At 36.1% G+C, this 15,805-nt stretch overlaps 1 protein-coding gene across 12 annotated transcripts in view; it reads right to left on the reverse strand.

The window, feature by feature from the left end:
• The window catches only part of KDM4C (lysine demethylase 4C), a 196,363-nt gene that overhangs the window by 143,295 nt on the left and 37,263 nt on the right, over nucleotides 1-15,805 (reverse strand). For all 12 annotated transcript variants that reach the window (XM_026703723.2, XM_087926663.1, XM_087926667.1 and 9 more), the window contains exon 8: nucleotides 7,373-7,476. In XM_026703723.2, coding sequence (XP_026559508.1) covers nucleotides 7,373-7,476 — 104 coding nt within the window. The remainder of the gene's footprint in view (nucleotides 1-7,372; nucleotides 7,477-15,805) is intronic.

Consider the following 15,805-nt stretch of genomic DNA (forward strand, 5'->3'; position numbering starts at 1 on the left):
GGTCGTAAGTTTGCAGCACCCTTAAGAAAGCTGCGGACATGTGGATGGTGCGCTATGGAACGGAGGTCACCCCAGGCTATCACTGAGGCTAAAGCCGCCACCTGTCTGCATAAAGTATTTAGAGATAGGCCCTTGGTCAACCCCTCCTGTAAAAAGTCCAATAATTGTCCTATTGATGGGGCAGTTGGGTCGATCTTAGACCCCTGGCACCAGCGACAGAAAGCAGACCACGTGGACTCATATATACGATTTGTTGAGGACTGTCTGGATGCTTGAATGGTGGCAATAGCATCCTCTGAAATCTGTTGGGCCCTTAAACGGCTCTGCTCAACCTCCATACGGCTAGACTGAGCCATTGTGGGTTCAGGTGAAGTATCGGCCCTTGGGAGAGGTTGTTCTCTCGACAGGTCCTGTAAGTCTGCGAACCACATTCGCCTGGGCCAGTAAGGGACGACCAATATCAATTCCATTCATTCCTCCAATAACTTCTGGATCAACCTGGGTGTTACAGGGAGTGCAGGAAGCGTATATAGAAGTCCGGGAGGCCACTGACATCGCAGAGCGTTGACGGCCTTTGCCCCCTGAGCCAGGTACCTTGAAATATACAGGGCAATTGGGCATTGAGGGGAGAGGCAAATATACCAATCACCGGTTGCCCAAACCTCCGCACTGCTTCCTGGAAGAAAGACGGGTGTAGGCGCCACTCTGTCTGATCTATCATGGCCCTGCTGAGCCAGTCTGCTTGTGTGTTTAAGGCCCCTGCTATGTGCTCTGCCTTGAGCGAAAACAGATTGGCCTCGGCCCACTTGAACAACTTGGCAGTCTCCAGCATCAGAAGTTTGGAGTGGGTACCCCCCTGTCTGTTTACGTGGGCCTTGGTTGTGATATTGTCTGTCAAGACCAGAACGTGCCGTGATTGGAAAAGGGGTAGAAAACTGCATAACGCCAGGTGAACTGCTCACAGCTCCAACAGGTTGATGCTTTGTGATTGTTCGGAAATAGTCCAAATTCCCTGCACAGTGTGGGATTGGAAGTGAGCTCCCCATCCTACCAGGCTGGCGTTGGTTGTGAAGCACTTTTTTCTTGTTTCTATTCTCTATAAGGAGGGGTTCCAAGACACTACCAAATAATTTATCCTCCGATATTGGGGCTGATGCCAACTTGCATTTATGCTTGGTATCCGCCTGCCAATGCCTGAGCCATAGCAGTCTCCGTGCTGATACGTGAGATGCTATGGCCCTAGATGAAAATTTGACTGCATTAAATGTGGCATCGGCGGAAAATTCTGCTGCTGCAATAATTTTAGCTATGTCCTGGTGGGCTCTGACATTTGACGCCAGCAATATATCCCTCAAGTGGAAGAGCCATCGTAGGGAGGATCGTGTAAAAAAGGACGCAGCTGTAGCTGCCCTAATGGCCCAGGTGTCAGAAACGTGAGCCCTACGGAGTGCCAACTCTGCTCTCTTTTCTTCCAGTCTCAGGGCTTCCTCGGCCTCGTTGAGAAAGGTTGAAGAAGAGGCCAAGTGTCAATATGGGCTCATCCACCTGCAGCATTTTGAGAAAATTTGAAAACTCTGGTGCCAAATTATAATACTGTTTATCGTACCCTGTTGGGGCTGGGTATGATGCTGCTGATGCCCATTGATTCTGTACTAATTCAGCAAACATACGAGGGACAGGATTAGTTTCCACCTCATTAGCCGGTTGTGAGAATATTAGATCCTCGGATTCGTCCTGAGACCCTGTCGACAATGGATGAGGGTTTGATGTGCCTAGTTTAGCGGTGTTCTTTGCCTTGAACAGTAAGGATTTAAAGAGGTGCAGGCAAACAAGGCCAAAAAAGGTAGGTTGGTCCGGAATGAGGCCTTCGTTGTCTGACATTCCCCGTTCTAGTGGGTCAGCCTCTGACAACCCCAAGTCCATCTGATGGATCATCCTGATCCTCAAATTCCACCTCCTCCCGAAGACCCTGGGCTGGTATGTTAGGAATATTGGGGAATACCTGAGTTTGATGTTGTCCCATATGCGCAAAGGATCGAGCGGACAGGGATCCCACATCCGAAGCGGCCGAGAAGTTTCTGGTCCTTATGGATTGCTGAACTCCATCCACAATGCCCCTTTGAATCACCATCTCCATCCATTGCCTCATTTTGATGGGGATAATCTCAGGTAATCCTTCCTCCTGTCTTAGGCCGGCGACTGTGGGGGTGAAGGTTGCCTCTGGGATTAGCCAGGCAGTGCTCATTGGAGGAGATGTGCCTATGGGAGGTTGTCCAGAAACAGCCTGCCTGGGCTAGGTAGATAAATCTAAGGGCCCCAACAATGGACTTGGGTCCTGATCCGATTGTTGTGTCATAGCCATCTTGTCTGCCTCCCTGGCTCGTTTCTGCAATTGCCTTTCCAAAGCTAGGTGCCGTCTATGGCATCCTTATCCACCACCTTAGAGGCCCATTGGCTTATCTCGGGACTTATTTGTCTTGGAGCTGAAAGCGTTGTCACCTTCCATTGTGGATGACTGATTCTCTTGCCTCTGGCTTTAATTTTTAATTAATTTTTTTAAAAATTATTGTTATTGTTATTCATATTTGTACTTTGGGGTGATGCCTTCCCCTGTGGTTGAAAGTAGAACGCTCCTCCAGGAGAGTAAGTCTATATATATCTATATCTATATATACATGCCCATATACATATACGTATGCCTATATCTATATGTAAAACTGTGCATATGGTAAACAGTATCTAAGGGTCCCCAACAAGGGAAACCCCCAAGCGAGAACTTTCTGGATCCCTGGTCCCCAACAATACAGAATCTGAGGTGGATTCTTTCCTGTCAAAACAAAACATCCCGCTGTTTAAAATGGCACTTGCGGCTTCATTCCAAAGAAATGATCCAAAGGCAATTGCAAGGAAATTCCGGTTTAATGACTAGCCTGCTTATCCAACATCAGCCAGACAAGGGAGAGCTAAATCCAGGGAAAACTAAGTGGGAAGGTACTGCTCTGGTCCCCAAAAAGGGAATGGTGCCTGTGATATTTAGGCGTGAACTTGAGCCAGCCATTGAAAAAGGCGGGAAGCCAGAATCTCCGCTGCTAATGTCTGAGAAGTCTAATGAGCCGCTGCTGCTGAGGCTCTAACTTGCGAGTTAAATGCTCCTGTCAGACGAAACGGCAAGGCGAAGTGAGCCGTGGCTGCGAGCGCTCCGCTACAATCACAGAGAAGATGATCGGAAAGTTAGATAAGGTAATTGCCTGAGGCAGTTGCCTCAGGCTGCCCGCAGAGTGGCAGGCTCCGCTAGTTACAAAGAAACTGTTTTTAAACTGATCGAGGCAACCTAATAGAGGCACAAGCCTGAAAAAAGCCAAATTAAATGGGGAAGATTTTTACAAGCCGAAATAACCCAAGAGCAAACCTGAATCAGAAAACCGTTCCAGTCAGGGAGTGCACAACCTCTTACCACGAAGGCTGAGCTAAAACTGGGGGGCGCTGGGGAGGTGTCCCGTGGAGGAGGAGCATCCCGGAGTTTTAAGCCCAGCCTTTCCAGAAGAGACTGAAGCACCTCCCACTTCTGGATACTCTGAACAGCTTATGGGAGAAATATATATTCATGCACACTGTAATAAGGGTTAAAAAGAAGAAAACTTTTACAGAAGGAAAGCAACAAAAATCAGAGCGACAAATTTAATGGGTAGAGTGATAGAGGCTGCTGCGCAACGCTCATGAAGATGAGTGATGCGTATTTACGTATGTACGGTGTTCTGTACTGAACATTTTAAAACACAGTTCAATCCACTAACAGCAAGCGATCTGATGTTTTTGTATGACAGATATACAGCGGTTCACTGTACTAAAAAAGTCTCAAAAGTGTCCCCAAAACTTCTCGCTCCATCACCCCCATATCACCCCCTTTCCATTCCTTCACCCCGCATCACCCCTTTTTGTTTCATCGCCCCTCTAAAAAATGAAATCACCCCTGGGGGGCGATATTGCCCAGGTTAAGAACCACTGTGCTAAACGCTCTGGTTTTTTTTACAAAACATAACACTTATTAGACCATTGTCCTCAATTTAACAATTAATCCTTCTTTACAAACTTAAATGCATTCACAGGAGCAACAGATTTAGTCTGGATATATAATTTGTTTTGCTGTAGATAAAAGAAGCTCTAATAACAATAGCCACTGCAGATTTTAACCATCGAGCTTTCTGTTTATAGTGGGCTGCAGTTTTAAATCTTAACATTTCTTTTTCCCACCTATACACAGTAACAAATCTCTTGCAGCTCATTTCTTGTTCCTACATGGAAGAAACCCACATTTTGTTTTGATAACATTCTTGGCTGATTTGGGGTTCCCTTTCTGTGTTTTCTGGCATATAACTCTTGTGAGAAAATTGCAGCTGTTCTACAATTAAACAGTCATTTTTTTATAATGTTTTCAACTACCCCTCTAAGACTACAAACTATATGGCAGGGTATGAAACAAAAAAAATATGTTTTTTGCAGTGCTTTTATATTATATTATTTTCAAACTTAAGGAAAGGTTTAAGTTTTCTTATTTGTTTTCATTCCTTCATATTGAGATTCCTCTCTGTTTTTAGAGGCTGCTTATTGTTTGCCTTTAACAGGACACCCAATCTTATTTCTATATTGTAGATTTATGCATCTATATTGTATTTTGAAAAATATAGATTAAATGTTTTAATATTCCATCTTTATTCAAGAATTCCTACAGCAATTATAAATACCTAAGAGTTCCTAAGAGAGCCAAGTGCAATGTCTGCCAAACACCTGGGACTACAACTTCCAAATCTCCAATTTAAAATGGCCATCCATATTGGAGAAGACTGGAATGATCTATTTGTCTGCAATGTCATCGTGTCAACAATAAATATAAAACCATAAAACAGCAGACAGAAATTACATTGTGCAATAGAAGCAATTCAATAAAAACAGTAATACATTTATATATTGATGGCACTTTTAAAAAGAAAGACCCACTAATTTCTCACAATGTATGGATAGGAAATGGGCTTTCTGGAAATATAAATTTCATTTAAATTCCTAGTCACAATAATGGAAAATCATAATCACAAACAGACAGTTTACAATATAAAAAGTGATCTGATAATGCTACCAACAGGTAAACAATTTCATATGGAAGAATGTTATACTTCAAATATTCTATTTCTATATCATTTGGAGCTATAAAGAAAATTAACACAAGCAATTTGCAGTACAGACATAAACAAACTGGAAAACATGAAACAGTTTCAACAAAATAGTTACGTATTTTCCATACACGATTCCTATTAACAAACAGACTATAATATTCTGAACTAATTTTTCTTTTTTTTTAAAGTCTCCAAAGAGCTCTAAATAAAAGTGCACTGAAATAATCTATACATGACATATCTAGAATCACAGAACTGGAAGAATTGGAAGGATCAATTTAAGTCATCCAGAATAAATGCAGGAATCCAGATTAAGCATCCCAGACAGATGGCTGCTTAGCCTCAGTCTGAAAGCCACTTGAATGGGTCAAAGTACCCAAATCTGCATTCTCCCACAATGGCTATAATTGCCCACCAATCTCAGTTACACAGAGTAATGCCTAGTCACATGACAGTTGGAATTCCAGGTTCACATCTGCATCCAGAATAATTACTAAAGGGAGTTTTCAAAGGAAATGTTAGTTCATTCAAAGATAATTCCTAAATCAGATCTACCAAAAAAAATACATCTGTATGATCAGAATTCATCTTCAGTTTACTAGTCCCTATAAAATCCCTTCTTCAAGATCCCAAGAATTTCTTTAGAATGAGATGGGAAGGAAAGAGCTGGCTGTTATTCACATACTGGTGATTTCAAATCTCTAAATTACAAATGATTTCTTATAGAAACAGAATGGAAAATAATAAAATAAGCTGCCCAGATTAGTCTCATGATGAGATAGGTGGCAAATAAATTTAATAATAAATAAAATTAATTAATTAAATACCTCAGCACAATCCTTGGAGCACAATCTAACAGAAAGAAGTAAAGCCCCGGTAAAACTATACCTTTAAACCCCAATTCCTAAAGATTGAGAGATTTGCCATGTTTGGTGGTAATGAAAATATGCTCAAAATCCAGCAGAACCGCCAACACCCAAAATGCCAAAGTAGATCATTCACTGAATTGATCCCAAAATAAACCATTTACTGAATTGATCACAACTTTCTTAGTGCCCAAAGGAACAAAACTGAATCTAATCTAATTTTGGACATATCTTATCCAGATGATCTAAGTACACATGTAGTTAGGCCTATATAGCCAAGAATCATATCCATGTTTACAGACTGCATAATTTGAAACACATATATAATTTTAAGTGGGCAAGCAGGTGCCAAAAATGTATCTACTACTATTGATCTAACAAATATTCAATGAATATTTAAATAAAAATAGATATGAGTGATTTGTCTGCAAAAAGCTTTGCAAACTGATCATAGTGAACCACCAAACCCAGTTAGTTTGCATCTGTCTGCAAAGGTGAAAGGCTCTAATTAAAAGCAAAATCCATTATATTCTCGTCAACCAATATCTACTTCCACCCCAAAGCAGTTTAAGATTTGAAGATTTCTATAACAAGATTCCCAATTTTAAGACAATTAGGTTACCCATAACTGTCTTTGAAATGTTTGTTCTGGTCCCATACAATTACATTGGCACGTCTATTCCTACTAAAATAAGAGAACCACATACATTGCTCTGATTTATTTGAACAAAATATAAGATATAACTTAGATTGGAATTTTCAAGAAAAGACTGCAAATCTACAAATTTTGTAGGATGAAAATCCAGAAAAGGGGAGGGAGGGAATATGTATCTAGGTGGTATGTGTTTTCAATAAATAAAGTTTTATTTCATGCCTTCGTCACCCTTACCAAGTACTGTATTTTTCACTCCATAAAAAACACTTTCCCCATCCCACCCCCCAAAAAAAGTCCTTTGTGGTGCTTTGGTGAACAGCAGCTGGGCCGCAACAACAGGGTCCTTTGACAATGCTGAACCCCCACCTCTCTTTCTCATTGCCCACTTCTTCTGTCTCCTTTCCACAGTGCAGGAGTCAATAGGCAGAGAGCTGGCACATGAGAGGACACCTATCTGTGCTCCTCTCCGGCTCTGCCTCCTGTCCTCACTACATTGCTGCTCCAATTTTTTTTGTTTTGTTTTCCTCCTCTAAACCTACGGAGCGAAAAATACGGTATATGCACATCATAATTTGTTCATCAAGATATGTTTGTTTAAAATTGAATTTGTGTAAGGATAAATGTAATTTCCTAGGCATTATTTGATCTAACGGATAAGGATCCAAACATCATAAATAACTCACTTTATTAAAAGGAATTCCATATTTTTTCAATATTGAGGGAGATATTAATGTCATCTTATGGCGTAGAAAAGCATCACATCCTTGAGAACTGCTTGGAAAAAATCCTAGTAAAACAAAAATAAATGAACTGTATTAGACTTAGTTAATAAACAGTATAATGTGAATAGATTATTTGAATTTATCTATAATCAAACATATATAGAACAATAACTCTTCTCAAAAACAGCATTCTGCTTGACAAACAAAAGAGAACACATATAATCAACCATGGTGTTTTTAAACTAAATCCTTCATTCAAAGAGTTCCCCCAGCAATTATATTAACATACATATCAATCTCACAGGAATAATTTTACAGTATCAATTACTGTTGAATAATTTATTATCATGGTTGTTGACATGTAAAACTGATAGCTTTTCCAGATAATTTGAAAATACTATAATTATAATTGCATCTTTGGGCGATTCAAATTTTCTTTCTACAGAACAGCAAGTCTTATACCTAACTTTCAAGAAATCAAACTAATGAAATTTATCACACAGATTGTGATCATACAATGGCAACTCTTTCTACAAAAACAGTGGATTCTTTGAGAACCTTACTAAAAAGGAACTTACAAATTGTGTTGACAATTTTATTTACTGAAAGTAATAAAATGGGAATAACACTATTATTTAAACACAAAAACATTGGCAAGCCTCAATGCATTACTGAATAACTTATGCAACTAATAAAACGTAAAATTGCCCAACATATTTTAATGGGAACCTTCCTCAGAGAAATAAGATATTTGTGATATAGTTGCCTTACGTGAATAATGGATATTTTCCTTCTGGAGAAAGCTTGCATAAAACCCATGAAACAATTTCTTACTTTATAAAAATTCCTATACTTTCCAAAAGCATTTTTCTTGCCTTTTTCAATCAATTTTCTTTATAGAATTTTCAATTACAAGAACTAAATTCCTCAGAATAATTGCAAAATTATATTACAAAACTGGTTAATATTTTCCAAACAAAATAGGATAGCAAGAATGTTTAAGAACAAATCCGAAAAATGCTGGAAATGTCATCAGAAACCTGGTTCATACTATCACATGTGGTGGACTTGTGAGGATGCTAGAAAATATTGGACTAAAATCCACATGTGGCTGGAAAAAATGACAAAGAAGCATATAGACTTGAAACCGGAGTTTTTTCTATTGGGAATACTACCAGATACTTATAGTAAAGAGTTGAAATATTTGATTGTAAATGTATTGACTGCTGCTAGGATTGTATTTGCAAAAATTGGAAAAATGAGAAAATTCCATTGCAAGAAGAAGTTGTAAAGAAAATTTTGGAATGTGCTGAGATGAGTAGATTGACTTTTGAAATTAGAGAGCAAGAAGATAAACAATTTTATTTAGTTTGGGATCTTTTCTATCAATGGTTGAATGATGAAATATTAAAATATAAAAGTTAGATAATAAGGAATAATAATGACTTTATTTTCCCTTTCCTTTTATTGGTTTTTGATACTATATTTATATAATAGCTTTCTTTGTTTCTTTCTTTTTCATATTTGGGATAGAATTGGTATGATTATAAGATTTGTTTTAGAATAAAATATTTAAAATATAGTTATCTCATAAAGGCATGACCGAATAAAAGTTTAGTCAAATTTTTTCTTTTTTTTCTTTAATAGAGATACTAGGATTTATAAATTTGTATTGATAAGAGTATTATATAAAGTAACTGTAATTGTGACTATGTGGTGAATGCACAAAACCGATGGACCAACCGACTTACGGTGTGTACAAAAATATGGGGGAGCTGATACTTTTATGCTTTGTTGTTGTGTTTTTTATGTTAAAAAAATAATAAAAATTTATATATATAAAAAAAACAATTTCTTACTTTATAAAAATTCCTATACTTTCCAAAAGCATTTTTCTTGCCTTTTTCAATCAATTTTCTTTATAGAATTTTCAATTACAAGAACTAAATTCCTCAGAATAATTGCAAAATTATATTACAAAACTGGTTAATATTTTCCAAACAAAAGTGTTCTGATACAAAATTTGCCTTTTATTATTTTTCCTGCCTAGTATAAATACAATTTATCTAAAATACATAGAATGAACCTGATCTTGTATCAATCCACATTTCGATTGGTTAGCAGCTAATATTTACCCTTTAGAATGCATTAATTTAATAAACCCTTTTATTTATTTATCAAAATATTCCTTGCCAATCCACTATCCTAAAGACTTCAAAATATTTAATAATCGATATCTAAGAAGTTAGTAATATGATTCCAAAGCACATGCCATTTTTTAAATAAATACTGAAATAAGAGGCACGTTGATCATTTATTAATAGCACAGCTGAAACTCCTGATAAAGAATGCTGTTTTATAGAAGAACACTTGTTCTATCTTCTTTGGCCTCCACATTTTCCCAGAAGTTACAAAATACTTCAGCCAAGAATATTATGTGAAATGTGGGCCTGCTAGCAAGAAGAGAATCCGTGACTCTATGCATTGTTAGGCACTCATTTCTATTTTACCAAACTCTATATTACAAGATTTTAGATTATATGGAAACTTTCACATGTTCAGCCACAAACACAAAAACCTCCACATTGTAGACAGCTGCATTTTGTCCATAGATATTTCTATTTTACCTCATTTCACAATGTAATAAATCAAAAGCTGGAGCTTTTTATAAAGCCCCACATGATGTATTCTGGTCTATGAGTTGGACTCATAATACTTATAGTTCTGACACATAAATAGAGGCAGGAATGGTCAAAATATCAGCATTTAATAAAGCCAAGTATTAATTGTAAGAATTTCATATGAAATGCATCAAACCTTATTTCATTGCTTAGTAAATGCCAACCTATATAGTGCAATGTTTTAGGAAAGTTGATACTGAAGACTGATAAATTCAACAGCAGGAACAAGAAAAACCTATCTGCTAGCCATAAACTTGAAATGAACTCATCATCACACTTTTAAAATCTAGAGGTTTGTGCTGCATTAAATAAATTAAATTTTAAATTAAAATCAATGAAGAAAGAAGAGACTATTTAAATCACCTTCTTTATGGATTTGTAATCAGGGCCTGAACAAATGTGGTGACTGGTCATAAGTTAATTTAAATTGGAAAACCACTGAAGTAAGGTAATGCACAGAATATTAAGCCCAGCACATCAGTTTAGAATGTATATTTACAATGACCCTGGAAAATTATATCCTATATCATCCCAGCAGGAAAGGAAATACAATACAAGATACATGCTTTGAAAGCCAATCTTCTGTGAATATTTTAAATTGGTTATACTTGTAACACCAATATCATTTTTTGCACAAATGCCATAATCTCCAACATTACACATATGAAAATACAATATGCTTGATATGTCTTAGTAGGTGGGCGGTATTTTATAAGTTTCATTCTGTGAACAACTATGGTCAGAGAAGACACAAGAGACAGAAGTCATTTTTCTGTCTTCAGTCTCAGGAATACAGCCAATTAAAAACTATGAAAAATCTCATTTTTAGATCCTGCATTTAAGTTCATTTTAGATCTTAATTATCAAGGATTGATTATAATAAGCGGACATGAATATAATTGGATCTTAATATATGCATGGAGTACATTTAGGTATCTAAATGTCAAGAAAATAAAAGAGAAAACTGAAGTATTTTTGTTATTCTTGCAATACTGATTATTAGCTGAGCAACATGTGATTATTTATATGAGGTGCAAATTATTTATTCCAATGCAAAGTACAATTAAATGAGGTGAAATTAGATATATTTATAACTTGGATTTTTACCCCAAGCACTCAATTAGTGAATACTCTTTATTACAGTAGCTGACCAGCAAATTAAGCTTCCTAAATTTCTTAAAAGAACAGAACACAAAAAGTCATAGCACTGTAAGAGAAATAATTATTGGGGGGGTGGGGGGTGGAGAAGCAAAACGCCTAAAATCTAGAATGTTTTAAAATGTGGATAAAATTGATATAACAATTTACCACAATGAAATGAATACAGAAATAGAGCCCAAATAATAAAACCAAAGTGATGAATTATTTAGTAAAACTAGTACTAGTAAAATACTTTAAGCACAGGGTACTACCTATGAAATATTGAGCAATTAGATGGCTATATTATTACATGAGTTACATGTAGAATGCAAGTATATGGTTAAAATCAATCCTGGGTCAGTAACAAATAAAATATGATAGGAGGCATAAACTCTGGATGAAAAAAAGAGACAAAATAATACAATGGAAATATTGTATTGTTGTTAGTTGCGAAGTCGTGTCCAACTCATCGCGACCCCATGGACAACGTTCTTCCAGGCCTTCCTCACCTCTACCATCTTCTGGAGTCCATTTAATCTCACGCCTATTGCTTCAGTGACTCCATCCAGCCACCTCATATATATTAGCACAGAAAATAGTGAGATTAGTGTCCTGCTAATAGTATTGTGTAGCATTTATTTTCTTCTATTACTGGATAGACATTTCTGCTATGCAACTTATAATGTTATGTAAATTCTTTGGGATTTTTTGTTTAAAAAATAATTGAAAAGTCTAATTGTCATCTTCTCCCAATTTTTTTCGCTTTACAACCTTTTAATCCCTTTATTTGGGGTGGAGTCAGGGCAACTGGATGGAGCTGAGCATTTCTTAAAAGTGTCAAAACACATTAACTTCAGGCTCCTTGGAAACAAAATGTTAAATTACAAGATGCTAGGCTGAACCTAGAATTGATCCAAAAGTTTTTCCAGCTTTTTTGCAAAAATGGAACTTCAAAATGTTCAAAGGAATGTGAAACTCTTTATGACATGGTATGTTTCATGTTCAGGACCACCAAATCCTTGAGTGATGTTTACATCATCCAAAAGGATGCCGAGACTTTTTCACAGAGTGAACTGGATAGCCATATCCAGTTTAAGCAATATAATATGCACAAACAAGAGCAAACATGAACAAAACTAATTTTACGGCATTGTGATTTCAATGACACCCATAAATTAAAATAAAAGAACGTACATAAGCAGCTACCTGAGTAACTGGAAAATGAATTCATATTTTTGTTCCTTTTTTTAGAGCAGAGCAAATTCTAGCCCAAATAATATAACCTGGATTTAATTCTCAAAGTTTGGCTTAACATGATGTGTGAAAGAATCCAATCTAGTTTATTCAACAAAATACAGATGAATATACCGTGGTTCAGTGCAATGTACAATCCAACCATCATTTCAGTCATTTGTGCTGTTGATTTATTTTACAGGATTATGCTATTTTTCCTAGTTTTGAGATATAGCAGCTTGTATATGGTCATAAAAATAAAGAACAGTCAAACTTTTAACTAGAGACATTATCTCCTGTGCCAATGCATCTATTAAAAACCATTATTAAGAAAAATTATAGATGATATCTTAAGTTTTAAAACAAGCCACACACATATTAAAACAAGCCACTTTATGGTTCCACATGCTATATGACTGGCTTGGGTATAGCTTAGCATGCCATGTGAAAAAGTATGCTTTAATACTGCATAATTGTAAGAATTTAATACAATATGTGCAGGATACTTTGGGTGCTATACAATAATATTATTTGATATTTAGTAAAATATTACTCTTAAGTAGAATAAAATGTTTGTATATATGCTTAAGAGAATTTGAGTAATACAGAGCTATTCTTTCCACATAAATGATTTGTAGTTAGATCAACAATGCATATTCTTAAGAAACAATAAATTAAGATAAAAAAGAGGTTTTCACAGCATAGCCAATGAAGTTTGATCAGATTCACTGCTGTCTTTGAATGTTAATTACTATGTCAAATTTTGTTAAAATTGAGGAATAATTACTGGTAATTTTCTATGCACTACCTCAATTTTTGGATTCAAAAATGTTATATAACAATTTTTTTCTAATTTTTGTTTGATATTGCACCACTTTTGACAGATCCATTGATAAAGAGTTTAGATAAATAACCATAGACTTCAGAACATATACTTCATTTCTCCCAGTTGTAATCATTTAAACATAATAAAAATAATATCATGATATATCAGATTTCTATTTCCCTTGCAATACACCATTCTAAGAAGTCTATTAAACTGAGTAAAATACCTCTAAAAGAGGCAATAGAGGAGACAGAAATAAACTAGTGGCAGTAACAAACTGAAAACTCTTTAGGAAAAAAATCACAACAAAAACGGAAATTAAAGAAATGTAATGACAGATTAAAAAATCATTTCTAAAATGAGTCCGGTACATATTTAGTCATATGCTTTAACAAAGTCAGCACATTTCAATGTACTATATATAATGGGAAGCAATGGGCAGTACCTACATATATTCTAAAGTATGGAAATTGCAGTGTGAAAATGTTGAAAATTTATTCTGACAATTCCTAGGCAGTGAAGCCAATAATGGATGTGTTCCAGAATAGCAAACAATAGTCCTAGTAAAGCCTCATTTTTTAAAAAATACCATAACAACGATAACAATCCAGTGCAAATTTGGGCTCATTGATTTCAGTGGCCATAAGTTTATATTGCGTTAACTTGGCAACATAACACATTATGTAGCCTCTTTATAATTTAATACAATAAAACCTTATGTTTAGCCCCAAATTTTCTAATATCGGTAGAGTAAAATAGGACTGACAAAGTATACCAAATGAAACAACTTCTAGTATCTATTATAAAATCCTCAAAAGTAGCTCACAATACATTCTTGGATCTCAAAAACCATGCCAGATATTAATAATTATGAAAAGTAAAATATTGCTCCTTTCTCAAGATGTATTACAGATCTGCTAAACGTGCCTTATCAATCAAATTTCACATCATTGAAACAGTATTTTCTTTATAGACTTAAAAGTACTCTATAAGAATTATATTGCTCTTAAAACTAGAGTAGGAGTTTCCAAATCTGAAATTTCATAAGCCCCTGACATGATTAATAAGTTTATAAGTTTCCTGCCGTCCGAATGAATAAACTAATGATTAAATTGAGTTTAGGGCTGGGCAAGAAATAACAAGTAATATATGTTTTTTATAATTCTTACTCTGTGTATCAAGTATAACCAACCATGCTAGAAACTGACAAGGCTATAAAATCAAATTAGTTATTATAATTTTATGGTTTCGTTAACAATAAAAGAAATAAAGGCTATTTTAATTAAAACAATGAACTTACTTATTTCTGCATTATAATCAGAATACAAATAGTGTTCCTGCAGACACAATTACCACATTTTCATATTTTTAAAAAATGTCACCACTGAAATATTTTTATTATTAATTCTTGAGAGAGAAGTCACATAAAGGCAGTGTTGATTTCTGAATAGAGTGGATGGCAAATCTGATTGATTTTATTATTTCCTCTCCTCTCATTCTCCTTTAGTGTGGAGAATTACTTTTACTCATCAAATTTTTTAAAAACATAGGAAAGGTTCTCTTAAACCACTGTTAAAATGTTGCAGCTTGCAAAACACTGGCAGGCTGTAAATTGTCTTTGTCACATTCACCCATGATTACAGTATTTTCCTTGATACTGCTACCTGTAAATCCCTCCTTCACTCCCCTAGCCTTACAACTCCCTCCTCCTTCCAATCTATAGTAATTTCCTCTGGAGAATGAAAATCAAGTCAGGTGGTCAGAATTTTAAATAAATAAGTTTGCAAAGAACCTTGTGTCATCAAAGAACAATTATTCCTTCTCTAAAAGTCAAGTTTAACCTACAATACCCCACCCCCGAAAAAAAATTTTAGACTTCGCAATTTACAACAGTGACAGCAAACCTTTTGCGCTTGGCATATCAACAGATTAGAAAATGCCTAACTCTGCTGGTATGTCACCTTCCTCTTGAACAAAAGAGAAATAATCCTTTATGTCTCCCCTCACCCACCCATCTAAATCACCCTGACAGGGCACTTGACACAGGGCCACAGGATCTTGGGCAATGGTGCAGCTGTTCCCCAGATCTTCCGCATAACACTTATCTTCCGTTCCCTTCCCTTTGGCGTTCCCTTTCTGTTGAGAGCTCCTGCAGCCTACCCAAAGCTGCTCTGGATCACATGAGGCCTTTTTCTTGTTGCAGCTTCAGAGAATGCTCTTCCACAGTCTCTTGAGCCTCCAAAACTCATATGAAAATACTCCCCATTCTTGTGCAACTTCCAGAGGCTGTGCAGGCCACAACAATTCTTGTGCAGCCTCTGTAGCTCCAAAAACCAGAAGAGAACAGGGTACGCTTTTAAGAATAGTTGATGGGTGTTTATGAACACTGCCATTGCACCCAAAATAATCGTGGTGTGTCACTTTTGACACACATAGGTTCAACATCACTGGTCTAAAAACGTTTCAGTGCTTTGCGTTCTACATACTTTTATACCAAAGGATAAGCCTGCTTCA

This window comes from Pseudonaja textilis, chromosome 2, assembly GCF_049901715.1.
Source record: "Pseudonaja textilis isolate UNSWEBS1 chromosome 2, rPseTex1.2, whole genome shotgun sequence".
Lineage (NCBI taxonomy): Eukaryota > Metazoa > Chordata > Lepidosauria > Squamata > Elapidae > Pseudonaja > Pseudonaja textilis.